Here is a 26,884-nt window from a genome sequence, read left to right as displayed (position 1 = left end):
GCTATCTACCAAAGACATTGGTTAAAAAGAGTCTCAGGGGGCTGGGCTGGTGGTGTAGCAGTTAAGTGCACGGTCTCCGCTGCTGGCAGCCCGGGGTTCGGATCCCGGGCATGCACCGATGCACTGCTTGTCAAGCCATGCTGTGGTGGTGTCCCTTATAAAGTAGAGGAAGATGGGCACGGATGTTAGCCCAGGGCCAGTCTTTCTCAGCAAAAAGGGGGGGATTGGCAACAGATGTTAGCTCAGGGCTGGTCCTCCTCACAAAAATAAATAAATAAATAAAGGAAAAGGGGGAAAAACAAAAAGTCTCAGTAGTTATAATACACCAAATCCCCTTCCCTTCTGTGACTAAAATGGCTATTAAGTATATTAATCCTAGTTATGATGGAATTATTTTTTAAAAAGTTTATTTTGTTTCTAATGCGAAGGTAAAATATATTTTGGAAATCTGCATGGAATGTTCCCAACATGTTTGTTCTTTTTTTGAGCAGGGTCCTGTGTTTTTACTCCTTCTTTCAACTACATGAAAAAACACGATCCCCCAAAATACAAGAGCAAATCTGGTCTTCTGTTATATTAAAAGATGATCACAACCACTTAATATAAAACCACATACTTTTTTGGGTTTCTGTTAACAAGGCAAAATAGAAGTTATTCATAGAAAAAAGACAAAATGACTGAGCTATGCCTTTCGTGGGATATAATCCACGCTTTTGTCCCTCTTCTACCAGAGATGTCTCATCTGCTCCAACCCCTTCAAGGTTCAAGTGCAGTATTACAAATGCAGAGATTTTCCAGTTTGCATCATAAATTTTTCTTTTAACATTGTTTTCAGGATGCTTTAAATAATTAGCTTCACAACTATTATTTCAAATGTATTTACAATTCACAGTACAGCCCACGTTCAATCAGGCCATGGCTTTCACACTTTTTTGGATCACAGTCCATTTAAGATTTTAACATGAAAAAACAAAAAATTACATATCCAGAGTTTTGCAAGCAATTCAGGGGTTTCAAGGCCTCACTGACATCTTTTTAGAATAAAAACTCTTATAATAAAGGGATGAAATCAAACAGTAGTTTAGATTGTAGGTTTAGATTTCAAAGGTTTAATATAAAAAATATAGAGAAATCTATTTTAGAGGTTGAACACATTTTTTATGATTGATCAGGCAAAATTAAAATAGTTACAAAGGAAGGAGGTTTTAGTCTTAGTCTTAGCTAATCTTGTAAGAACTTTTCAAACCCATATGTGATGTATGCAGGCTGCAACCAATGTGCAAATGGAGACACTGATGATAACGAGACACGTGCTCACACCCAGCATTAGCCAGTAAGTACACAATACCTTAACTAGGGGAGTGAGTGCTCATACTGGAGGATAGAGTTTATGAGGATCTACCAGTGAAGAAAACACACACACACATAGGCAGTGTTTTCTGGTGCTACTGATGTATGAGGAGCAGACTCTCAGATTCAGGCAGACTGTCCATAAGGTGCCGCCAGTGGTGAGTACATGCATCGCAGCTGCAAGCAGCTGTTAACACGTCATTTTTGGCATGCATGACAACCATGTGCCCAAATAACCAAATGACCACATTCAAAAGAACTGCTCATTTCTAGAGCAAACACAGGTAGTGGCTTTCACCTTATAGTTAAAGGCTTAAAATATATCTTAAAACTTCAAGTGATTAAAGATTTACAGACTTCAAAGTATATTTGAAAGTATGTATAATTTGTAATAATATGAATGGGGAAGAAATAAAAGGTAATTATGGCAATGTGAGCTTCTTAATCCAAAAATTAAAAGTCAAAATACATTTCACATGTGAGAATTAAGTGGGTTTTTTTCTTTATTCAAGGAAACATTCTGATTATAATACAAGATAATGAACAGCCCACGTGACACATTTCTGTAGTCTGTGGTTCAGCGGGGCCTCCTCGTCTCTAGGACGACTCGAGGTGATTCTTCTGGACTTGACCTCGGTGCCCACACAGGCTCTCCAGTGGCAGCGCACAGGTTCCAGAGGCAACCGCCTCATCTTCCTCCAGAGGCTGAGTGCATTTTCTCCCACCCATTTTATCCTCCATTACTTATAAAAACCCCACTCTAAAATTCAACCGATGTTATAAAATTAACAAAATCAGGAGTTAGTATACATTTTCCCACAAAGACAAAATTACTAAGATTCAACTTAATCTTTTTCTCTAACTTTTGAAGGATTTTTATAATTTCTAAAGAGTCAGAGAAATACACAACACAAAACACGCAAAGAACCTATTACTGGGAATACATAATATGTTGGAAGTCGCTAAGGTACTCAAAAACTTAATTCTCCCAGGATATCAATTCTCCACTGGAAACTATAGTTTACAAACAGAAGGCTGCGTTTTCATAAGTGGAAATACAGTACCTGATTTGGTATAAAGTAATTGTGAGATCTTTCTCACTAGTAAAGTGCTTCATTAAGAAACATCCTTTCACCACATGATTTAATTTGTCAAAGGCACAAAATGTCTTTGTCCCTCTCTTTAAAGCATTAGTTTCTACAATTACGGTATTACTCATTTAAATTTTACTTAATCGAAAAGCTTTACTGTTTTTTCTCTCAGTAACAAAAAGAAACTACTTGAAGAAAAACATTTGATTTTTATTTTCAGAACTTTGCCATAAACATACATACCACACTAAATTTGATCCCCTCATGTGCTGTCTGTGTGCCAAGAAGCACTTATAACAAAAAACATATATAAGCTTTATGTAAACTTAACAAGGAATCAAAATATCTTCCAAAAAAAGGGAGGCAGGGGAATCAATAAATTAAAAATCAAAGCTTTCATTTTATAAAAAATAGTCTGAATAACCTTATAAATCTTTAATGCTTACAAAAGCAGGGAATACATTTAAGATAGTCTTTTTTAACAGACTCATTAGTACAACGTGGTTATGGTCAGAAAAATAACAACTAAAATGACATTTCAGTAGCCTACATAGAATTTTACCAATTTGCAATTCAAAATAAGATTTAATTGCCAACAAGGCCGGACTAGTTGTAGTTCGTACCTGAATATCAAGCTCTGTTCCATTTAATATATTTTACCAAAATTGAAAATACAGCTCAATGTGGGTACTGATAACAATACTTGACTGCATGGTTACCCCCCATGACAACTGCATTGCAGCTTAAAACACACTTTGGTCAGTAAATTAAAATGATATAAATCAAATAACAAGGCCAGATGAGTTGTTTTAGAACCAATTTCCTGACCTTAGGCAAACTTTAAATATATCGACAAGGCAAGGAAAGATAGAATCAAATATACAGAGAGGTCTCTATTTTTTAACCATTTGGCATTTTATATCAATAATTTCCTTGTTTAAAATAACATATACTTTTGTGCACTGACTGTCACGGCTCTCGGAAGCAAAGCTCGAGTATGGTTACCTTTCCAGAATGCCCAGTAGTGAGCGCATTAATTACTCCTTTTGCACTTCCATGAAGACGGGCCTTCATCCTGTAACTTTTTAAATGTTGGACCAAGAAAGAACCACCAACCAAATCCAATAAAAACACAGATAATGGACTCCACATAATACCCATCCAGTGCTGTAACACATGAGCCACCAAGTTTTTTGCAAAGCTGTAAAAATAAAATAATAATAACTATTCCACAATTTCCAAATGGAAGTATTCAGCAACTTACACGTTTTTACTTTGTAATTTAAAGGATTAATCAAAACATTTTTGTTACATTTCAACATTTCATTCACTTCAAATGGCAAAACATGTTAACGTATCTTAATGTCTCTAATGCTACTAATAGGATTAAAAATAATTTTCAGCTCCTGCTGCAAACACTACTCATTTTCAAGATACAGCTTTTCATATTTGGAAATGTGAAGAAATTTCCAATGAGTCTACTCTAGAAATGGGCTAATGTTACTTTGAAATAATTTATCAACAAACTACCAACCATTTGGTTTTAGCTACAATTGTGACATGAACAGCTACTGAATTTTCTCTTACTTTTTCTTTCTTTCTTTTTTTTTTTTTGAGGAAGATAGGCCCTAAGCTAACATCTGTTGCCAATCTTCCTCTTTTTTTCCCCCAAAGCCCCAGTACATAGCTGTATATCCTAGTCATAGGTTGTTCTAGTTCTTCTATGTGGGATGCCGCCTCAGCATAGCTTGATAAGTGGTGGGTAGGTCCACGCCCGGGATCCGAACCAGCAAACCCTGGGCCGCCGAAGAGGAATGCAGGAAGTTAACCGCTACACCACCAGGCTGCACCCCCTGCCTTTTTCTATCATTATAAAACTTAGCTATTAATTATGCACTTATTAAGTGCCTGTGGTGTAGGACAGTGATCCTCAAGGTGGCAGAGAGACAGCTCCTCCCCAGCTCAGAAGCTCCTTCAGGTGAGCCACTCTTCCTGATCTGAGTGTGTTATAACCCTCAGTTCTGGTGGGAAAGGAAAAAACATGTAGATTTCTACACTAGAAACTATGGGCAGATATGATTTTTAAAAGATATAGTACGTCTAGAGGCAAAACAAGAAAATTAATACCTTAATATTATCTAAAATCACAACACGCTTACCTCAACAGCATCAGGTGTTCCACAATTCTGGTTTGATGCTCCTACACACTCCTTCACTGTGAGGGGATCGACCAGCCAAAGAACTACTGTAGAAGGCCAGTTTCCTCCCAGATTGGACACGGTATTTAGAAGGGTCATATAGGTTCCTCCAATAAGTGGATCACTAACCTTTGCGTTGAAAGCCATTATGGAAACATACATGCTGTACAATGTAACCTAGAGGGAAAATGGAAAACATCTTTAGTATGACTCAACTTTATAAAGCTATGGTCTGAATTAAGAACACTGAAAGCATAAACCTGAAAATCAATTTTCATGACCCTTATTAAACTCTAATCAACAAACATTTATTTATCACCTCCTGTAGGCCAGGCTTTAAGCTAGATCACAGCAATACAAAGATGAATAAGACACAGTCCCTTTGGCCCTTGAAGTATTTATATCTTAGGCTGGGAAAATAGGGAATAGATAATTATGATGAAATGCAGTAAGTACTGTAAATAGAAATGTACATATGTACTCATAAATAAATGAGAGTTAATTCTACCCAAGTAGTCAAGGAAGGCTCAAGAGAGAAAATGACAGATGAGGTGGCACTGAAGGATACATACAGCAAGAAGCAAAACCCCATATTTGTACTGTACCTAAATATATCATATATGTGTATGTATATATTTATATGTATATATGTTATACATGTAAGCAAATAGTCACAGGAATGTGAATATATGATTATATATTTATATACAATTTTCTTCTACATGTATAGAAGAAAAAGAACATTTCAAAATTTATGTGACAAACTGAAGAGGCAGTTAAGAGGCAAAAAGTGCTTACGAGGCAAGAATTAACCCTCCATGGGAACATGTAAACAAGCCATATTTCCAAAATAGCATTCCTTTGAGTACTGCTCCATGGATGGTCACAGAAAGAGGAGTTCCAAAGTCATAAGACTCAGAAACACTAAGTGACACAAAATTAAGCAAGTACCTTTCACTGCGGGCCTCCTGAAAGCCTTTATGATATAAACTCCTTAAGGGCAGGATTTGGGCATGATTTATTCACTGTTGTATTTTAGTACTTAGAATGGTTTCTGGCACGGAATAACTGTCCACTTAATATTTCCTGAAGAAATGATTAAGATGCTGCATAAAGAAGGATTATGTCATGTTTCACTTCTCAAATTTACTTGGCCTTGTACCTTTTTTTCAGAAAGCATCTGGTAGTCTGAGGTTCAATGACTACACTTTGGTAAATTCTCTAATGGAATCCGAAGCCAAACTCATGATTTTTGGACTACTCCATCATAGTTTTCCTTCACTTACACAGATGGTGAAGCATTTACTAAGCTAAAGCACTTCTTTTAACTTGATTTTGTGCCTAGCATTAACTAAGTATGTACAAAACAGAAAAAAATTATTATTTGATGCCCTAGCCTCAGCGATTTTACAAACATACAATTAGTCAGACATGATCCACTATGGAATTCTCCTAAATGATATAATTGTATGCAGAAAATTATTGATATTACCTGGTAGCCATATTTTTAAGTTTCAATTAAAAACAAAGTGAGGACTTGGTAAATATAACTTTCAAAGAGTTTAAACTAGGTTCCACAGAAAACTCCAAAGTGACCCTGAAACACACATTAGCAACAACTGCAACTGAGTATCAACGGTCACTGCTGGGTGCCTGCCATTTACTTGAATCATATGCCCCCAGAATGGAACTCCATTCTGCAACAGCAGCGTAGGTGAGGCTGGGGCAAAGTGGGGATCACTTCTTTTAGGGATTACAAACATATTTAATAAAGAAAGAAAAAGCAGATTAACACATATCTTCCAAAAGCACAAAGAGTAAGTCATAACTTTCAATACAAAATCTAAACAAAAAGCTGGGACTTCTAACCCAGCAGCCATCATTATTTCTCAATACTTTGAGAAAGAAAAAATATCAGGAATAGAAGAAAGAACCCAAATCTAGAGATGGACTGAGGGATACTCAGCCAGGGTAGAATTACAAGCTTTGGAATAAATTCTGAAATGTACCAAATACTTGCTGAATGAACAAAACAATGAAATCGGCCGGCCCTGTGGCTTGGTGGTTAAGTGCGCGCACTGCGATGCTGGTGGCCCGGGTTCGGATCCCGGGTGCGCATCGAGGCACCACTTCTCCGTTCATCCTGAGGCCGAGTCCCGCATACAGCAACTGGAAGGATGTGCAGCTACGACATACAACTATCCACTGGGGCTTTGGGGGGAAAAATAAAATAAATAAAATCTTTAAAAAAAAAAAAAAAACAAAAACAAAAAAAAAAAAACAATGAAATGAATGAAGAAGGAACTCTCTTTCCACGAAAAGAACTCATTAAATCAAAAGCCACAAGGTTTAAAGTTCACATCAAATAATTTCTTCAGTATAAGACTGGTACTTCAGTCTTAAAATTTATTAGCATTATTCTAACGCCATTGTAGAAAAATTACTTCTTTATTTTATATAGAACAGTTTCCTTCCTGAGAAAACCACCGCAAGCTTACCTGATGTAACGCGTAACTCAGCAGCACTACAATGTAGTAATACACAGGGAATCCTCCTTGATGTTCCACTTTAGGAGTCCACCAAACCAGCAGAGCATATTCCAATCCAAGCAATAATCTACAGAAAAAGAAAGAAACGTGGAGCTGACTTCCACTTCAGGGTAAAAAACAACAGCAAAAACAGAAATCTGTGTGCCTACCATAGGAAAGAAGCCTGTATCTAAAACCTGTTAGGAGGTTAAAAAGAGATAAAAATGCATATAGATGACATTGAAGTTAAAGATGCTTTTCAAGCCTTTTTCTGTATATACTCTACATATATTAGTGATACTGATGAATGTTCCTCATTTAACTTCTCTTATTTAGTAAGGTTTTATTTCGTTTTTACCTGTAGGGCATGGCTTTGTAAAATATGTTTAGTGGCTGGGGACCTGCAGTGTATTTGCTGATAATCAGAGGCAATATTATCTGCAAAGGAACCATTGGAACTGCCAATAAGGCTAAATGCTCTTTGGGTACTCCCTCTTCTACCAATTTCAGTCCTGTTACTGCATCTGCTGCTGAAAAACCAATCTGCAATATAAAAACAAAAGAATATTTTAATTTGTGACTTACGAAATATTTTCCTCCAAGCACACGTTAAGTTCTTCAAGAACCTCAATCTCATCATTGACCCAGGCCAGTTATAAGTAAGCGTCACATTGTTATATCTGGTACAACAATCAAGTTCCAGAAGGCACACTCTGCACATCATCCACTGACAATATTCAGTGAAAACAACTGAGAATTCAGCACTCTTAGGAACTGCAGATGGCTCTAGTTATAACTAAATTTCAATTTCAAGAAATTTAACCTTTTATAATAAAGTGTGTCCAAATCCAAATTTACTGATTCGTATGTTTTAAGTTTAAAAGAAAAGCCTATAACTGACTCCAAATAACCCTGGTTAAAATGAAGAATCACTGCCACAGACACACATTTTTGATTTCTGGGGGACATAATACGGCTCCTGACATAATTCCCTGAAGATGTTACCATGTTACTTCTGTGGTATTCCTGCCACATATGCATAACCTCAACCTAAACATGAAGAAACATCGGACAAATGCAAATGGAAGGCTATTCTACAGAAAAACCGGCCAGTATTCTTTAAACGTGTCCCGGTCAGGGCCAGCCCGGTGGCACAGCGGTTAAGTTTGTGTGCTCCGCTTGGCAGCCCAGGCTACGCAGGTTCTGATTCCGGGCGCGGAGCTGTGCACCGCTCATCAAGCCATGCTGTGGCGGCATCCCATGTACAAAATAGAGGAAGATGGGCACAGACGTTAGCTCAGGGCCTATCTCCCTCACCAAAAAAAATAATAAAATAAACAAATAAACATATCCAGTTCATGAAGGACAAAGAAAGACTCAGACCAACTAAATGCAATTTGTCATCCTGGATTGGGTCTCTGACCAGGAAAAATAAAGTTATAAAGGTTGTACATTATAATTACATACAAATCACTCTCAAATATTTCAGAGGAAATATGTAATAAAGCGCAAATTTACAGAATAAAGAAAGTGGAGATAAATGTTAACGATTAAAGAATTTGGATAAAGATAAATGGGAATTCTTTCAACTATACAAGTAAATTTTCAGCAAGTGTGAAATTATATCAAATAAAAAAAATTTTTTTTAAAAGAAATGATAAATACTATATACTTTAACTTCTTGGGATGGACCCAAAGAGCTCCAAATTTCACCATAAAAAAACACTAAAGGTCAAAGATATTTCACTTAAGTCCAGAAAATAATTTCACTTATATTTCACCCATTCTCTTTGGCAAATTAGATATACAAACTGACTTCAACATTTACTTTGTCTTAAAAGTGGTAAAAGGAGGAGATATTTGTAACACACATATCTAACAAAAACTCATATCCAGAATATATAAAAATAAAAACTCTACAAATTTAAAGAAAAAGGCAACTCTGGATATTTAAATGGCCAATAACCACATGGAAATGTGCTCAACTTCTTTAGTCATTGTGGAAGTGCAAATTATAACCAGAATGAGATGCTACTACACACCCACCAGAAAGACTAAAATTGAAAAGACAATACTTGTGTTTTCAAGGCTGTAAAGCAACTGGAACTTGCTTACACTGCTGCTGGTGGGGAAACTGGAATCACCACTTTGGAAAACTGTTTGGCAGTATATACTGTGCATTTCTTACAATCCAGTAATTCTACTCCTAGGTATTTATCCATCAGAAATGTGCACCCAAGTTCACCAAAAGCAATATACATGAATGTTCATAGAAGCACTATTCATAATAGTCCCAAAGTAGAAATAATCTAAACATCTGTTGACGGAATGGATAAATAACTTGTGGCATATTCATATAATGGAATATTATAATCAATGAGATGAACAAATTATTGCTATAAAAAACAATATGGATAAATTATACAAATATAATGTTGAGTGAAAAAATACAAGAGCCAGACATAAGAATATACACTGGGTATTCCATTTATATGAAACTCAAAAGGAGGGAAAACTAATCTATGGTATTAAAAGCCAGGAGAGATGTTACTTTTGGTGATGTTTGGTTTAAAAGGGGAACCTGGCATTCTAGACTCTGTTATTGAAGCATCTCCTTATACATTTCTGGGGACAGCATAAATTATTATAATCTTTTAAAAAGCAATTTAGCAATCATATTCACTGACCCACTAACTGCCCATTTAAGAATTTATTGGGGCCGGCCCGGTGGCATAGCAGTTAAGTTCACGAGTTCCACTTCGGCGGCCTGGGGTTCACCAGTTCAGATCCTGGGTGCGGACCTATTCACTGCTCATCAAGCCACGCTGAGGTGGCGTCCCACATGGGAGAACTAGAAGGGTCTACAACTAGGATATACAACTATGTACTGGGGCTTTGGGGAAAAAATAAGAAAAAAAGAGGAAGATTGGCAACAGATGTTAGCTCAGGGCCAATCGTCCTCAAAAAAAAAAAAGAAAGACAAAAAAGAATTTATTGGAAGGGAATATTCAGAACATCAAAGAAAGACTTATATACAAAAATATTCACTAGTGAATTTTTTTTTAATTTTATTTATTTATTCATTTTTCCCCCAAAGCCCCAGTAGATAGTTGTATGTCATAGCTGCACATCCTTCTAGTTGCTGCATGTGGGACGCAGCCTCAGCATGGCCCCCCCATATATATATGTATATATATATATATACACACACACATATATATATGGGGAAGGGGGGGCTGGAAGGAAATATACCAAAAATGTTACCAATGGCCATCTCTAAATGATACAATTAGATACTATCTTCCTTGAAACTTTCAGCATTTCATAAACTTGAACCTTAAGTTCCTTAAGTTTAAACCATCCTAGTGATTCTTTAAAGTTTAACCTGCTCTGTCATTAGAGAGGAGGAAAACCTCACTATTTCAAAACAACGAGGCTACAAGTTTTACTTCAGGGTTGTCAAAAGATAACTGTAATGTGCTTATGTAGATAGGTTTAAATATGTAATATGAAAATCCTATAACTGATTTTAGATTTTAGGAATATTAATTCCAACACTAGCAATAGCTCACTATACCAAAATATACTTACCTTTCTTCTAGCACAATGTTTTTTTTGTGTGTGTGTGAGGGAGATCAGCCCTGAGCTAACATCTGTGCTAATCCTCCTCTTTTTGCTGAGGAAGACCAGCTCTGAGCTAACATCTATTGCCAATCCTCCTCCTTTTTTTCTTCCCCAAAGCCCCAGTAGATAGTTGTATGTCATAGTTGCACATCCTTCTAGTTGCTGTATGTGGGACGTGGCCTCAGTATGGCCGGAGAAGCGGTGCGTCGGTGCGCGCCCGGGATCCGAACCCAGTCCGCCAGTAGTGGAGCGCGCGCACTTAACTGCTAAGCCACCAGGCCGGCCCTAGCATAATGGTTTTAAAATGTTTTAGAACTATAAAATTAGGACATCTTAATACAAAAACATAAAAAACAAACTAAATGTCACCAAAATCTCTGTCTATTTGATGGTATATTTCCTTCCAATATTTAAAAAAATAATTCGGTTGATTTTTAAATACACTTCTAATACTCATATATTTCCATATCTTTGTAAATCACATTTTAAGTACATAATTTTACTACCTCTGACTTTAAATGTATACTCATTGTAACAGTAGAGAGCTATTATTTTTTCAAACATTAATTTCCATACCAAGCATTAATATCATTCATTAATAAAATTCACATTAGAAGTACTTCAAATTGGCATAATTCTTTTCAAGATCCCAAGACATTTAGCTTATTTTGAAACTATATCTGATATCATCACACCTTTAAAACACACTTAATAAACTGAAAATATTGTTTTTTATTGTTAAATTCTAATAATAGTAGAAAGGGACTTATGATGTGAAAAGGCAAGGAAAGTATCCCGTGATATTGGTAATTACAACAGAATGGTAAATTTGCTTTATAAATCTTTTTTTTTTTTTCCCTGAAGAAGAGTCACCCTGAGCTAAAATCTGTTGCCAATCTCCTCTCAATTTTTTTTTTTTTGGCTTGAGGAAGATTCACCCCGAGCTAACATCTGTGCCAATCTTCCTTTAGTATGTGGGTTGCTGCCACAGCATGGCTGACGAGTGGTGTAGGTCTGTGCCCAGGAACCGAACCCCGGGCCACCACCAAAGAAGAGTGTGCTGAACTTAACCACAATGCCACAGGGCCGGCCTTAAATCTCTTACCTTTGAAGTTAGAATCAGAAGGCAAAATGTTAGAACTGCTGGCATTTTTACAATTGCAAAAAGCAGCTTGTAAGTATCTGAGATCCCCTGCATTTCTTCTTTATCGACTGATACTTCTTTGTTTTCTTTCTTCAGAAGGGCAACTAAAGTTGTTGTTATCAAAAATATAGTTCCCCAGAAAAAAAGGAAATCTGAAATTAAAAACGTTTAAATCTGTAATTAACTTTTGAAATGACATATCTTTATTGATACTAAATAATAATTCTGTATACAACTTTTCCTCAACTAAAATCTGTTGAAAAAAATCAACACTTAGGTGACTATCATGTTGAAGGCATCATACCAGGCACAGCAGAGGCACAAGACAGTCCTGGTTCTATGGTACCTACATTACATAGACCCCAAATAGACAGTGATACCCAACAAGGAAAAAGAAAAGGGTTACAGACATTTAGTCTGTATGAACGAACTGAACTGAATGAATGGGTTGAAAGAAACAAAGTCTATCGAGTCATTTTATTCAAGGAAAGTGCTAGGAGTGGGAGATGATTTTCATATCCCATAAGAATCCTGTAAGATCCATTAGTCATGCTTCTTAAGCACCTAAGCCATTTCAGTCCTTTATTATGACAATTTAGACAACAAATAGATGATTATTTACATTAGATTTTCCAACTTTTATTTTTAAACTTTCTAATGCTTTTAATCTAAGAACAGCCTTCTCTTCTCAACCCTGTGACACAGAAGCAATGTCCTCATAGCGTAGGTGCACAATGGGGAAACATTAAGAGTACCGCTTGGGTTGTTTCAGTGAAAGATAGCTGGGTCATTAACCATTATTTTGAACAAATTAAGCAGGCGGAGTGAATAATGTTCTGTAAGATTCTGCATAATAGCTAAAAATAATAGAAATAATAGAACCATTTATTGAGTGCATACATGCGCCATAAGTGTGCTAAGCACTTTGCATCCGTCATCTGCTTTACTACAACAACCCAATAGACCAGGTTATTACTAGCCCCAATTCACAGAAGAAACAAGCTTAGAGAGGTTACCTTGCCTGAAGTTACATTTTAAGTCACCAGAAAAACTGTGATCTGACGCTCTATACAACTAATTTCAAAACCTAGATCCTTAACCACCCTGAGAAACGTATTTTAGTCTGCCACTACAAAACTTATTGGATAACCCTGTCTCAGTTTCTTCACTTGTAAAATAAGAGGACTTGGCTAGAAAGGCCCAGATGCTTTTTAGCTCTAACATTCTAGAATAGTACTCTAGAATAGTACTTTTTATTTTATTGCTCATCTAGCACAACTAACTGTTCATGGAGCCCGGTCACCTTTTGTCAGAAACAAGCAGAACGTTCTTCAGTCGGGGTTTTCTGTGTGTTTGCTCTGGCTCCGCTGCTGTGCTGGCTGAGGCTGACGACTACGGCTCGAGCCTCACTGATGGTGGAGGCAAACAACAGATGCGTTCAGACCAGTTTCACTTGTGTACTGACCAATTTCACCTTAGTATTTAAACGTTCCTCTCTTGTATGTTATCTCATTTGATTTTCATAGCAAACATGAGAGACATGCAAAGCAGGCAATATTACTACATAGAGATGAGGAAAAGAAGCTCAGAATATTGAAATCTTTGCCAAAGGTCAAATTACTAAGAGGCAGAACTTGAATTTGGGTTCTGCCAAATCTTCTGAATTTGGGTTTCATCCTCTTTCCATTATTTCTCATTGGCTACCTAAAGAGTTCTTTTAATTAATGTTGAAATAAGAATCTACTAGACTGGCAAATTATTTAGCCTCCACAAGCTTAACCAAAAACAAGGCTCTGCTACTCAAATTATGCAAATTAAAGAAGTCTAAATGCTTTGAAACATAAATGGAAATTCGTATTCTGGGTAAATTCTTTTCTCTACCATGGGAAATTTATAATCAATTTTAGATATCAGAAGAAAAACATAAAACATTCTTAAATGCAAAGGTATCCATTTTAAAATGCAGTAATATATACAAGTCTCATGATTAAAGTTCATCAAAATAACATCATAACATATATTTCTAGTTAATGTTAATATAACAATAATTTAAGATTATTCTGCTGAGGCTAAAGTTCATTCTTTCTGCATTCTTAATTTCATCTGTGAAATGTGACAAATAATGACTTGTTTACAAATTTTTCATCTACAATATTGTTCTCATTGAGAAAGTCTCTGTTCATCATTTGGTTTAAATTTGTTGTTTTAAAAACTCTAAAAAAAACTATATTACTTTTATTTTCACCAGAAATTTTTAATTAATGGTCTCTATATAAATGTTTAATGAAAATTAAAAGTTTTTCAGTTACATACTACTTTACGGGTTCCAGTTCTCTAAGCAAAAATATTTTAAATTGCTTAGTATATTCTCCCAAACTTAATGAACATAATCTTCATCTAGAATTTAAACTTCTTGATACCAATACCAGGAAAAAAGAACAAGTTAAACAGCTTTCAGTACTGTTTGCAGATGAGATTATTTCTCGTTTCTTTGTGCTTTGAGGATAACATAAGAGTACACATGATAGAAGGAAGCCGTGACAAGGCATCATTCAGAGTTCCAATTCCAAGGTTGTCCCTGGCTCAAACAGACAAAGAATGAAGCTAAGAGCTCAGAAAGAGAGGCTGAGCCAGTGCCAGAAAATGTATTAAGAAGTTTTACGAATGTAATTATCATAAACTGAGCTTTAGTCTACTGTCTATTGTTTATTAACATTGCTTTGATGCTAGAGAACATCCATAGTCTGATACCAACTACTATAAAGATATTATCACCAAAAATAATCTAAATATTTCATTATTAACATTTTGCTTAATTTTGATTTATATATTTTATCTACAAAAGCATTATGATGTATATGTGTATGATCAAGATGTCAAAGCTGATACTGAAGTTTCATAAACATGATTTTTGAGCAAAGACCTGTAAGACAAACTAAGTATTCTGAAGTAGCTACTAGATCTTACCTAGTGCTCCCATGAATGCAAAAATTAAGAGCAGGTAACAATTCACCAGTAACCAAGTAGGATATAATAGCTAGTACTGAGTGCCTCTTATGCCAAGGCAAAACACAGGACAGTGTAATAAATCTCAAAATCACTCTCCAAGACAAGCATTATTATTCCTACGTTATATACAATGAAACAGGATCACAAGCCAGAAAGCACCAGAGGTAGGAGTCAAACTCAGATCTGATTCTAAAGCAAGAATGTTTTCCACTGTACTATCCAGATGTTCAGACATACCTGTAGCAAGCAGGCTCTCTTTCCCATCAACCAGGTACGCCTGGGAAAAAAGGTCCCTATGTTAGCTCTACCCACGGAGTCTGGAGCACAGACACCTGGACGTGCTTCTTTACACAGCTACTTGTATCCCCTCTCACTTCCGTCTCCCCATGTGGGGCACGTCAAAGGGTATGCAAACCCACAGGATAAACAAACACAGTGCATCTTCCTAAAGACTTCACTTTACTCAATAACTTATAGGGAAGCATTTTAGTGAACAAAATATTATGGAGAGGGGCCGGCCTGGTGATGCAAGTGGTTAAGTGCATGCGCCCGCTGCTGCGGCAGCGGCCAAGGGTTCGCTCGCTGGTTCGGATCCCGGCGTGCACCGACACACTGCTTGTCAGGCCATGCTGTGGCGGCGTCCCATATATAGTGGAGGAAGATGGGCATGGATGTTAGCCCAGGGCCAGTCTTCCTCAGCCAAAAAAAAAAAAAGAGGAGGACTGGCAGATGTCAGCTCAGGGCCAATCTTCCTCACATACACACACACACACACACACACACACAAATATTAAGGAGAAGGCAAAATTTCCAAGAACTTTTAAGATAAAATATTAGATTTCAAAAAAATGTCAAGCTTTGAAAGGTTTGGGCCAGGCTCCCAGACCATTTGTGCTGTAGGTTCACTCTCTTGCACCATCAGAAGAGAGAAAAATTAAGAAGCATTGTCTGACATAACCATCCTTGGCTCATCCTAACCTCAGAGTTAGAGGTTCTCTCTCTCTAACTCTCATGGTATGGAAATTAACTTTAGTCCTTCAGAAGTCAGTGGCAGGAAAACAAACTTCCGGTTTCTGTTCTAAATGACTGTTAGGCCTTCCTTTCACCTCCCTGCTTTTGGCACAGCTCTCTACTTCACAAGTTGGAGAATGAAGAGACTTCAGACACCCATCACCCCGTCCAACCCTCTCACTCTCAGAGCAGAGGAAACTGAAATAGAAATAGTACGTGTCTGGCCCTGGATCACCAGCTGAGTCTTAGCAGAAACAGACCTTTCTTCCATTCCACAAATCTCTCTCTCAAGCATTTCCTCAAAATATCCATGCTGTTGAAGAGCACTCTCAGAAAATGCTATTTTGATTATACAGTCATATCTTACTTGGAGATTAGGTTTTTAAAAGACAGCGTGTAATGGAAAAATGGAGTAAATACAAAGCTGATTTTGAAATCTTCCAATCTCTTAGTTTTTCTAACCTCTTAGGAAGGTGCCATGTTTGAGATCACATACCTTTTCATTATCTCCAACAATTTCAGATTTTCCTCTGGGCTAAGAGAGATTGTTTCTTCAATCAAGCACCAGATCAAGCAGCTGTCTTTCTACTAAGGGCCAGATGGTCCCCAAACACTAGGCTCAAACACAGTCCAGGCTACAAGACTGAGGCTGAGAGGCCAATAGACTCAGTGCTCCGATCTCATGCTGTCTCTGGGGCCTATATCACTAAATCGATGGAAGTGAACCTATATCACTAAATCGATGGAAGTGAATCATTCTTTTTGTTTTTTTAAAATATGTGCTGGTCAGGCACGAAATCCACTTTAATTAAACATATAGGGCCGGCCCTGTGGCTTGGTGGTTAAGTGCGCGCGCTGCGATGCTGGTGGCCCGGGTTCGGATCCCGGGTGCGCATCGAGGCACCACTTCTCCGTTCATCCTGAGGCCGAGTCCCGCATACAGCAACTAGAAGGATGTGCAGCTACGACATACAACTATCCACTGGGGCTTTGGGGGGAAAAAATAAAATAAATAAAATCTTTAAAAAAAATATATATATATCTCTACTCTGATGCTATGATAGGAGGTTCTTGCATTCAGCTTTTGTACAACCTATATCCTGACACACCTAAATCACTTTTTGTAAGCTGAATTCAGACTTCCATAAACAGCTGACAATGAACATTCCGAACTATCACATGAAGATGTAGCGTACATCAGAATAGCTAAAAATAACGATAACATCAAATGCTAGCAAAGATGCAGAGAAACTGGATTACTCCTATATTGCTGTTAAGATGACAAAATGGTATAGCCGCTCTAGAAAAAAGTTCAGCAATTCCTTTCAAAACTAAAAATGGACTTTACCATAAACCAGCATTTGCACTCTTAGGCATTTATCTCAGAGACATACTTATCTTCATATAGCAATGGCCCAAAACTGGAAACTACACAAATCTCCTTCAATGGATGAGTCGTGAAATAAACTGTGGTATGTCTAACAAACGGAGTACTTCTCAGCAATAAGAAGGAACAAATCACCAATACATGCAACAGCTGGGATGAACCTCAAAGAAATTATGCTGAATGAAAAGAGCCAATGTCCAAAGGATACATACTACATGATTTCATTTACGTAACATTTCTGAAATAACATAATTATAAAGATGGAAAACAGATTAGTAACTGCTAGGTTGGGGATGGAGAGGAGAAAAGGGTATGCCAATAAAGCGGCAACACAAAGGAGTCTTGTGGTGATGGTACAGTTGAGTATTCTGATTGTGGTGGTGCTGGCTATGCAAGGCTACACGTGATGAAACTGCACAGAGCTACACACGTGTACACACAAATGAGCACACGTGTGACTGGTGAAATCTGAATCAGCTCTGTGGAGTGTACCAGTGTCCATTTCTCGGTTTTGATATTGTTAACAATGGAGGAGGCTGGAGGAAGGGTGCATGGGTCTCCCTAAACATTCCTTTGCAACCCCATGTGAATGTACAATTTGTTTAAAATAAAAGGTTAAAAAAAATTAATGGGAAATTTAAGAATGTAACAGTTCTAAGACTGTGCTAGAAATCAGAAATGTAGGTCTCAAATACAAGACAATATAAAACAATCCAAAACGACAGAAATCTTTAGGTGTGTTGAAATCACATATTCTATAGCTTTAATTGATGACCATTGGACTTCAGCCAGTGAAGAGTGTTCAAAAGTGAAAGGAAAGAATGAATAAAAAAAAAAAATTCTTAAATGACACCAAACCAGGGAATAGAAATGGTGGAAGGTAACCAACATCTTGCTTTTTATTTTTCTGTGAGGAAGACTAGCCCTGAGCTAACATCTGCCAATCCTCCACTTTTTGCTGAGGAAGACTAGCCCTGGGCTAACATCTGTGCCCATCTTCCTCCACTTTACATGGGACGCCACCACAGCATGGCCTGACAAGCGGTGCGTCGGTGCGCACCCGGGATCCGAACCCTGGGCCATGGCAGTGGAGTGCGTGCTGCTACGCCACTAGGCCGGCCCCAACATCTTGCTTTTTAAATATGTGTCTTATGCTTAAAAATGTTTCAGCATGCACTCTCACATATAAATTACGTATTTGTAACCTCCTATACTAATACATATATATACACTGTAAAATATAAACCCCAAATTAAAATTTATGAAATGCTTTTAAAAGAGAATGAAATTAAAGAACATGTATAAAATGCAAGATTTATCCAAAATTGTGTTTAAAAGAACAGCTGAAACCAGAGGTTTTTCATTTTTAATTTTCTAGGAACACAACATCTCCTTATACGAGTTAAGTCTATTTTGCTTTCTTAAATTAAATATAGTTTTCAGGAACACTATAAATGAAAGTAGGAGACTGCTTGTAATTAGTAAGGCTCTGTGATTCTTTCATTGATAAATTTATATAGTAAAGGCTAATTCAATTGGCCTCTAAATAAATTGCAATAAAATTAGAAGTAAAATTCAGAGTAAGAAATATGCCAAATAAAATCAAATAATTTTTTGGTTTACAATGTTTTCTGTAAATTGACTTTTGTACACAAATGCAATTCCACAGTTCTTTACTGGACAAAGAAAGCACACAGTTTCATTTCTCCTTTGCTTGCTTTGAAGAAAGAGAAAAGGCTTTATGACCTTCCATCTGGGGTGTGTGCGCTCCAGATTTCGATATCTAACTCCTCCCGAACCTACCAGCCCCACTTGTCCTCCACTGGTCTCACTTGACCGCTAGGACCCAACATTTGAAAAGATGTTCAAATTTGCTCCATTTGTCTATATTGAGATGCAAGACCCACCAGATTTATGAACTTGTTCCATTCAAGGCAAAAAGGGAGCTAAACTCAAGGACTTTATATCATATACTTTGTATGATATTCACCCAGAGATTAGCTTTTAAGGTAACATTACTTTTTTTTATTTTTATAAGTCTTACTTTTAAAATTATTATTCAGTAAAACTAAATTTCTTTGGTGTAGAGCTCTAGGAATTTTAACACATGTATAAATTTCAAATCACCACCACCATAATCAAGATACAGAAGAGCTCCATCACCCCCCAAAACTCCCTCATGCTACTCACTTACAGTCACCTTCTCCTCACCCACAGCCCCTAATGACTGCTGATCTCTTCTCCATCTCTACAGTCTTATCTTTCGAGAATGTAAGGGACTGTTTTAAGCCTAAATATAGATGCTAAAGAATGTATTACTACCTATACAAGAATGACTGGTCTATCTAGAAATTGGTCAGTTAGTCCTGCCCAAATTCTGAGTAGCATTTCTAGTAGTTACATAAAATGTATTAATGAGTACTGCTTCAGAAATCAAGACAGAGAAATTTGTCAATAAGTCAGAATTAATGGTCCTGCTCTCTTCCTAGTTCAAAGGATGAATGTCTTACAAATACAGCTTTTTAAATTACCCTCAAAGTTTGATTAGTTCATACTTAGGGCATGAGTTTTTTTCAAAGCAACACTCCCCTTTTCTCCAAGTGACTCCTGTAAATGCATGCTTACCTATAAGCAAACTGATTCACGAGCCCTCATATGTTTAGTTCTCCTCTCTGCAATCAGGCTATTCTGCTTCCCAAACCCAAATATCCTGCATCCCATCCCAATCACTTCTATTCATTACTGTTACTACTGCTTCTAGACAAGTGGGCCTCAACTACCAGTTCACAGGCTGGATCTGGCCTAAAGATACATTTTACCTGAGTCTAACAAATGTTTCCAACATTAGGAAATAAACAAAAAAAAAAAGGAATTTCCAGCTTCTCTTGAATACTCATAAGATCTAGCAATCCTGGGATCCTATTGCCACAAGACAACAATTTCCTGGAATTGAAGCTCCCCACCTTTAGATGGGCACAGGTCATCAATATCTCTTCCAATCCCCACAGTCTTGCACCAACTCACTTGACTCATTTACATTATCCATCCCTCCACAATTTTGTTCCGCAAACTTTCATTATAGACTCTAAATTCCTTGGGAGCAGAGAATTCCCAGGTCTCATTCATCATTTTAACACCTATCACATAGCTGGCACCAAACAGGCACTCAGCGCTGAGTACACGAACGACAGACAGGAGCCCCTTAAGCAAACCAAACTGGAGTCTGTCACTTCTGGGCATCGGGCATTCCAGGGGTGGGCTGACGTTTTTAGACGTCAGCAGTCTGAGTGCTACTTTTCTCTGGGAGAAAAGTCCAATCAGCACATATTATACTTAGGTTGTAAGGTTTTCCTTGAGGTGTTTCCTGCCAACTTCAGGAAAAACACCAGATAAGGAGTCAGGAAACCTAAGATATAGGTATATCTCCACCTCTAACTAGCCACTTGACCTCAGTTTCCTCATTTGTAAGAATGAAGGAACTGAAATATATGATGTTTTCAAGTTTATGTTCTTTAACTTCTAATCTCTATGTTCTTCTGGGTTACTTTCATCATTTCTTGTAGCTTAAAAGGTCATCTCTTTCTGCTACTAAAGGGCCTTGAAAACCAAAGGAGGCAGGACAGAAAAAGCCCACTTCTGAGTTCAGGACTGTCCTGGATCTCTGAAGGCACCAGAAAGCCAACCTCGGCATAATCAAGGTTTTGTTTCTAAGGCATTTATTTCTCATCCTATTCTTCCTGTTCTAAATTTATTACTTATAATACTGCTTTCTGGATGGTAAAAATTGTTCTTTCTCAATATACTCCATCTCCATGTATCTGTAACACTAAAAACAGTGTTAATCACAACATATTTTAGAATTTGAAAAAATAATTATGCCTCTTTTTAATTTTCTGATTTTCTAAACATCTATCTCAGTGATTGACTCTTCTTATATTACCTAAGCAATTGCATTTTATGATTCTTTCTCAATTCCTCAAAACTGCTGATTTTTCTTAGTTATACTCTTACTAAGTTCCAGAAAGTACAAGGCTATAAATGTGATATGTGCAGTCATAAAAAGGTGAATGAAAACATAGGAACTCTTCAACTCTTAACTTACTAAAATGTTTGAATCATATCATAGACAGTCCACTACAGATATAAAAAGTTGAATTAAAAAGTTATTTTTAAGTTTCCTGGAGAACAAAGTTCAAATTCCACACAACAAACAGCTATTCAAAGTAAATCAGTGTAAATCAAACTCCAACAGCACAATTTTTATCTTCCCAATGGGGAACAGCTGTGGCTATGGGAGGATATGATTATAACGGTTCCTGAATGCATAATGGCATTCTCTACAATGATATTTTTTCAATCACTCTTATATCATACTTAAGAAAAAGCTCTAATTTACTTTGTAATTTAATTTCCATAGCCTCTTAAATCTTGACTTATCTACTGAGATTTTCCCACGTTAGGCAAGACATCAACTCATTAGTCCTTACTTGAAATGAACAGTCCCAGTACAAAATGAAAAGCAAGATACATAAGCAACAAGGTGCTGACATGAGACACACACAAAGCATTTCAGGCAGAGAATTATCCACATAGCAGGAGTGGGACCCCAGAACACTCAGAGACAAACCTGTCTATCTCTCAACCATTTTTTGCCTCAAACCAACTGAGGAAAAGTATAATTCTCATTTCATCAGTAGCAGTGGCTCCCTAGCAGTGTGAAGAAGTAGAAGGAGGGTCCCTTACAGGCTACAGGGGTGTGGAGGGGGTATGTAAGATTTCATGACATGAGCGGCACAGTTGTGAATCCCCCCACCCCCACTTCCTGAATATTATGATATAACCCTTACACTTCCCTCACCACACACCTACCCCTCACATTTACCCTGTTGAGAATCCCCTAGTACTGGGAAGATGAGAGAAACTTTAGCTGTTTAAATTTCAAAGGAGAATCACCTAAATTCATCATCACTATCAGAATGAAGAATTCTACTATATTCCTGACTTTGGTTATTCCTGTTACTGGTGATTTTACTTGTGTCCTAGTTGTTAGCAAAGTTAAAAAAAACACCTCAGGGCCAGTCCGGTGGCGCAGCAGTTAAGCGCGTGCTCCCTTCGGTGGCCCAGGGTTCACGGGTTTGGATCCCGGGCATGCACCGTCACACCGCTTGTCAAGCCATGCTGTGGTGGCGTCCCATATAAAGTAGAGGAAGATGGGCACAGATGTTAGCCCAGGGCCAATCTCCAGCAAAAAGAGGAGGATTGGTGACAGAGGTTAGCTCAAGGCTAATCTTCCTCACCAAAAAAGAGGAGAATTAGCATTAGATGTTAGCTCAGGGCTGATCTTCCTCACAAAAAAACAAAAACCTCAGAAAACCTTACACGTGCATGTATTTTACTCATGCAGAAAAACAGTAAATTTTGTAGAACTTACACTCAATTTCCCACTGGATAAACTTCAAACTCTTTCTCATAGCAATTAAAGAAAATCTTACTCATTTGGCCACAATCTTTCTTTCAGACCATTTCCCAAACCCAGTGCCCATGATCACGGCTTCAGGCACTTTGAACGTCTGGGCACTGTCCTGTATCTTTCTGTACTTTGCTGCTTCCATGCACCTAGTGTTTTGCCATCTGGAATGCCACTTATCCACTTCAAGGACTCATAATTCAACAAGGTCAAATGTTTCCTGCAACGTGAAGCCTGACTTGCACAAGCAGCTAATGACTGGCAACTCTGAGCTCCCTTGAAATTTTCATCTCTCCCCTTCCTGTGGGCCAGACTCTGCCTCATACATAGCAGGCCCTCAGAACTCGGTCATTCAGCCAACTCATTAACGTTTGAATGAATTAACCCTGTTCCATTCACCAGAAGGCTAGATGAGGACTCTTGGTATGAGAGTAGAGGCAGAAATGGACCAGAACGCATGGAGCTAGAAATCCCAATCCAACAAAAGACAAAAGGAAAACGTGAACCAGTCTTGTAAAAAATGTGCATCTAAATATTAGGCAAGTGCCAAGTGATCCCTGAGTCTTGTTCGCCACTAGGCGACGTTACTGGATGGGCCGCTCTCCCTGCTCACTGCAGAGTCCTGACCAATTACGACTGCTCCAATGTATCACTCTGGCTGAAGCTCATTTCAGCAGAAGAGAAAACTCACCTCGGGTCACCTCCCATACAATTATTTCTATCAGATAATGAGCTCCCTTCCAACGTCACACACTCTGTGGAAGGGATTCATAGACGTAAAAGAAATCTAACCGTGTAACAGCTTAAATACACTACCTGAAAGAGTAACGATTCCCCTGGGTTGAGGCTGAAACCGCAAGTATTTGTTACAAAAGTCGGCAGATTCCAGGGCCAAAAATAAAACATTGCCCAAAAAGTAGCCAGCTGTTTGGCCCACTGAATTGCAAGTGGAAGCATAACCCACGTTTTCCCGGGATAACATAGTTAACGCCCAACCATCCACAGCGATGTCCTGAGTGGCGGCCAGGAATTCAAACAGAAAGAAGGCCACAGTGAGCGCAACCACATCAGGGGTTCTGCCGTCAGCATCCCCGAGCAGACGGTCCACCTGCGTGGACAGATAGATCATGAAGAGGCCCAGTATGTACTGTGTAGGGACAAGCCACGACTTGCGACGACCGAAGTTCCTGAAGTAGACCGCATCAACCAAGGGCGCCCAGAGCAACTTGAGGCTGAAGGGCCAAAAGACAAAGCTGAAGAAGGCTTGATCCGTATAGCTGACATTTTTGCTCTGCAAAATGAGCGGGATGCTTCCCGCCAGGCCCAGCGGAATGCCCTGAAGCACGTAAAAGAAAAGCAACAGCAAAATGCTGCTCAGCTCGGCGCGGCAGCTCCGGCTGGGCCTCGCGTCGGCGGCGCCGGCGTTCGGCAGAAGCGCTTCCCTGTCGCCCTCCCCGCCCCCCATGTCCGGGTGGCTGTCATCCCAGGCGCCCGGCGGCAGAGGCCCGCTCTTCCCGTCCAGAGAGTGGGCGAAGGCGCCCGGCCGTCGCTGCCGACTGCTGTCCTTGTGGGAGACGGTGGGGGACATGTCGGGGAGGATGCAGAGCCCCGTCTGCGGCGGGCCGGGGCTCAGCGTCTTGGAGGCGTCCAGTCCCGGGTCCGAGGCTGCCGCTCGGGACCAGGGTCTCGCCGGCTCGGGGAGCGGGGCAGGGCGCGGGGGCCCGGAGCGCGGGGGCCCGGCGCAGGGCCCTGGCCGGAGGCCCGGGAGATGCCCGGGTGGGCGCCCCGTGGAGCGCCGCTAAGGAGCCCGAAGGAGCGGCGACCCCGCCCCGGGCTCGGGGCTGGAGGACGGGCCGTGGCGCTGCGCTGGCAACGGCACCCCGCTGCGGCGAGGCCGGACGGCCAGCCTCCCCAGGCACCCCGGCTCCCGCCGCCACAGACGCGGCGAACAACACTTTCTCCACAGGACTCCAGAGCCACCGGATCACTTCCTGCCTCGCGCTGCAGGAAGTGTCCCACGCTCAAATGAGTCCTCTCCCCGCTTCCAGAGAGAGCCAATCAGCACACGCTCCCGTGGCCGAGTTCGGAAACGACGCGCGATAGGTACCCGCAGGCCTGGCGGTCGGGACCTCCCCGGAGGATTGACGCCGGCGCACCGCGCGACCCAAACTTTGTGAGCGCATGCGCCCGTCTGTCTGGCGTGGGCCTCGCTTATTGGGCCGGCGAGGCCACGTGAGGGAAGGGGGCGGGGCCTGCGCGGCGGCGGGCTCTGTGACGCGGGGCTGTCGCGGGCCGCGCACACACAGGAAGACCGGGCCTGGCGTTCCCGAACATTCCTTGTCCGCGGGCGGGGCTGGGCGGCAGCGCCTGCGTGGTGAGGGATAGACGCGCTCGGGAGGGCGGTCTCCCTGCGGTCCGCTGCAGGGAGCAGGGCTTGGGCGTCGGAGGTGGGCGCTGGTTGGGGTCCGCGGGTCCCCTGAACTGTGACCCGCTGCGTCTTTCTGAGCTACTGGAGGGGGTCTTGTGGGAGCTAGAGACTAAAATGTTGTTTCATGTTGACTCAACACGTGCGCGTTATTGAAATAGAGAACCAAAGCGTTCTGCGTGATGTGCACAAAGTACGTTACCTATCGAACGTTTCATAAAAGTTTACGTATAATATAGATTGATTTCCATTGGCTAACTAACTCAATACTGAAAACAAAAAAAGCTATACTTAAAAGTTAAACGTACCACACCTCACACCGTTTAAGAGATGAAACTTTATTGCTGGGCTTTCACACAAATGTTGAAATAATGTTCTCCATCTCAGAATTGTTGAGAAAAAAAGGTTGGTTTCATGAAGATGGACATTAAAATTTGAATACAAAAAGTTACACATTTGTTAAATTTAACCTAGAGTTTAGATAGGAAGCCAGACTATAGAAATACCACATTTCTGAAAACTAATTTTATGCAGTGTTTCAGGAAATTTTTTGCAACTCTTTAAAGAATGGTAATCCTGAGAAGTTCCATTTGTGTGCATAAAAGTTCAATGAACTTGCTAAGACGTTTTTTTATAAGTACTTACTATATATGCACAGTAAGTTAGAACTGAATACTTGTTGAATGATGAATTATGTATTAGAAAGTTTAATACTAAGCTATGTAAGTGGAAATTATTTAGATTTAACTATTTAGCTATTAAACTATTGTCTCTGTTCATTTAGATTTAACTTAAATATTGCATAATAGCTTTTTTTTGTACTCTGTCTTACCCCTAAGATCTTGGTATAGTCATGGTTAAATTCTATTCCATTCTAAAATGGTTGGAGAATCTCTTCCATTATTTTTGAAAATATGGTGTATAGGTAAACTGAATCTTTGCTTGTCCAAAAATTGTAGTTGTTGACTTCCAGCTTCCATTATTACTGATAAGAAAGAAATATTCGTCTGATTTTGTTTCTTTTGTAAGTAGCTTGTTCTTTCTGTCTGATGCTTGTAAGATTTTTTCTTAATTTCTAGATGTGCCTTTTAAAAAAAAAAAAAATCTTGATCCTTCCTGGATATATTCATTATCTGTTGCTGGGTTACATGTCACTCTGAAACTTAGCACCTCAAGACAATAAATGTTTTATCTCACCGTTGCTGTTGGTTAGGAATTCAGAAATGGCTTAGCTGGATGGTTCTGGCTCAGTATCTCTCAGGAGGTTGCAGAGAAGATGTCAGCTGGGGCTGCAGGGGTCACTTCCTAGACGGCACACTCACATGGCTGTTAGCAGGAGGCCTCAGTTCCTTGCCATGTGAGTCTCTCTGTAGAGCTGCTTAGGTGTCTTTCTGACATGGCAGCCAACTACACCCAGAGCAAGTGATCTAAGAGAAGGAGCAAAGAGGAAGTTACAGTGCTTTCATGACACAGTCTCAAAAGTCAGCCACTGTCACTTTCACCATATTCTGTTTGTCAGAAGCAAGTCACTAAGTCCAGCCTACACTCAAGGGAAGGAGAATAAAGCTCCACCTCTTGAGAGGAGATCAAAGGACTGTAGGCATATTTTAAAACCACACTGGGAATTAGTGAATCATTTCAATCCGAAGA

At 39.3% G+C, this 26,884-nt stretch overlaps 1 protein-coding gene across 3 annotated transcripts; it reads right to left on the bottom strand.

Annotated features, from left to right (window-relative positions):
- Positions 1-1,829: 1,829 nt before the first annotated feature.
- On the bottom strand, positions 1,830-24,899 carry SLC33A1 (solute carrier family 33 member 1). Of its 3 annotated transcripts, none has more exons than XM_004442211.3 (6): positions 23,626-24,878; positions 11,897-12,087; positions 7,526-7,710; positions 7,138-7,255; positions 4,601-4,816; positions 1,830-3,642 (listed from the first exon to the last, which is right to left on the bottom strand). In XM_004442211.3, the coding sequence occupies exons 1-6, from the start codon at positions 24,395-24,397 to the stop codon at positions 3,475-3,477; spliced, it is 1,650 nt and encodes a 549-aa protein (XP_004442268.1). In that variant the 5' UTR covers positions 24,398-24,878; the 3' UTR covers positions 1,830-3,474. The 3 variants fall into 3 exon arrangements, with proteins under 3 accessions (XP_004442268.1, XP_087286475.1, XP_087286473.1); XM_087430347.1 differs by lacking the exon at positions 1,830-3,642 and adding an exon at positions 3,667-4,462 and having other exon boundaries at positions 23,626-24,885; XM_087430349.1 differs by lacking the exons at positions 7,138-7,255; positions 11,897-12,087 and having other exon boundaries at positions 23,626-24,899.
- Positions 24,900-26,884: the final 1,985 nt, after the last annotated feature.

This window comes from Ceratotherium simum, chromosome 5 (genome assembly GCF_057802395.1).
Source record: "Ceratotherium simum simum isolate JZ-2026a chromosome 5, ASM5780239v1, whole genome shotgun sequence".
Lineage (NCBI taxonomy): Eukaryota > Metazoa > Chordata > Mammalia > Perissodactyla > Rhinocerotidae > Ceratotherium > Ceratotherium simum.
The sequence above is the reverse complement of the archived record's forward strand: the minus strand, read 5'-3'. Positions and strand labels throughout refer to the sequence as shown.

Coding starts and splice junctions, on each gene's coding strand:
- SLC33A1 (XM_004442211.3), bottom strand. CDS start 24,397: ATGTCCCCCACCGTCTCCCACAAGGACAGCAGTCGGCAGCGACGGCCG. Junction 4,817..7,137: donor TGAGTTACGCGTTACATCAG/GTAAGCTTGCGG, acceptor TTTTCCCTCTAG/GTTACATTGTACAGCATGTA. Junction 3,643..4,600: donor GAACACCTGATGCTGTTGAG/GTAAGCGTGTTG, acceptor TTATTTTTACAG/CTTTGCAAAAAACTTGGTGG.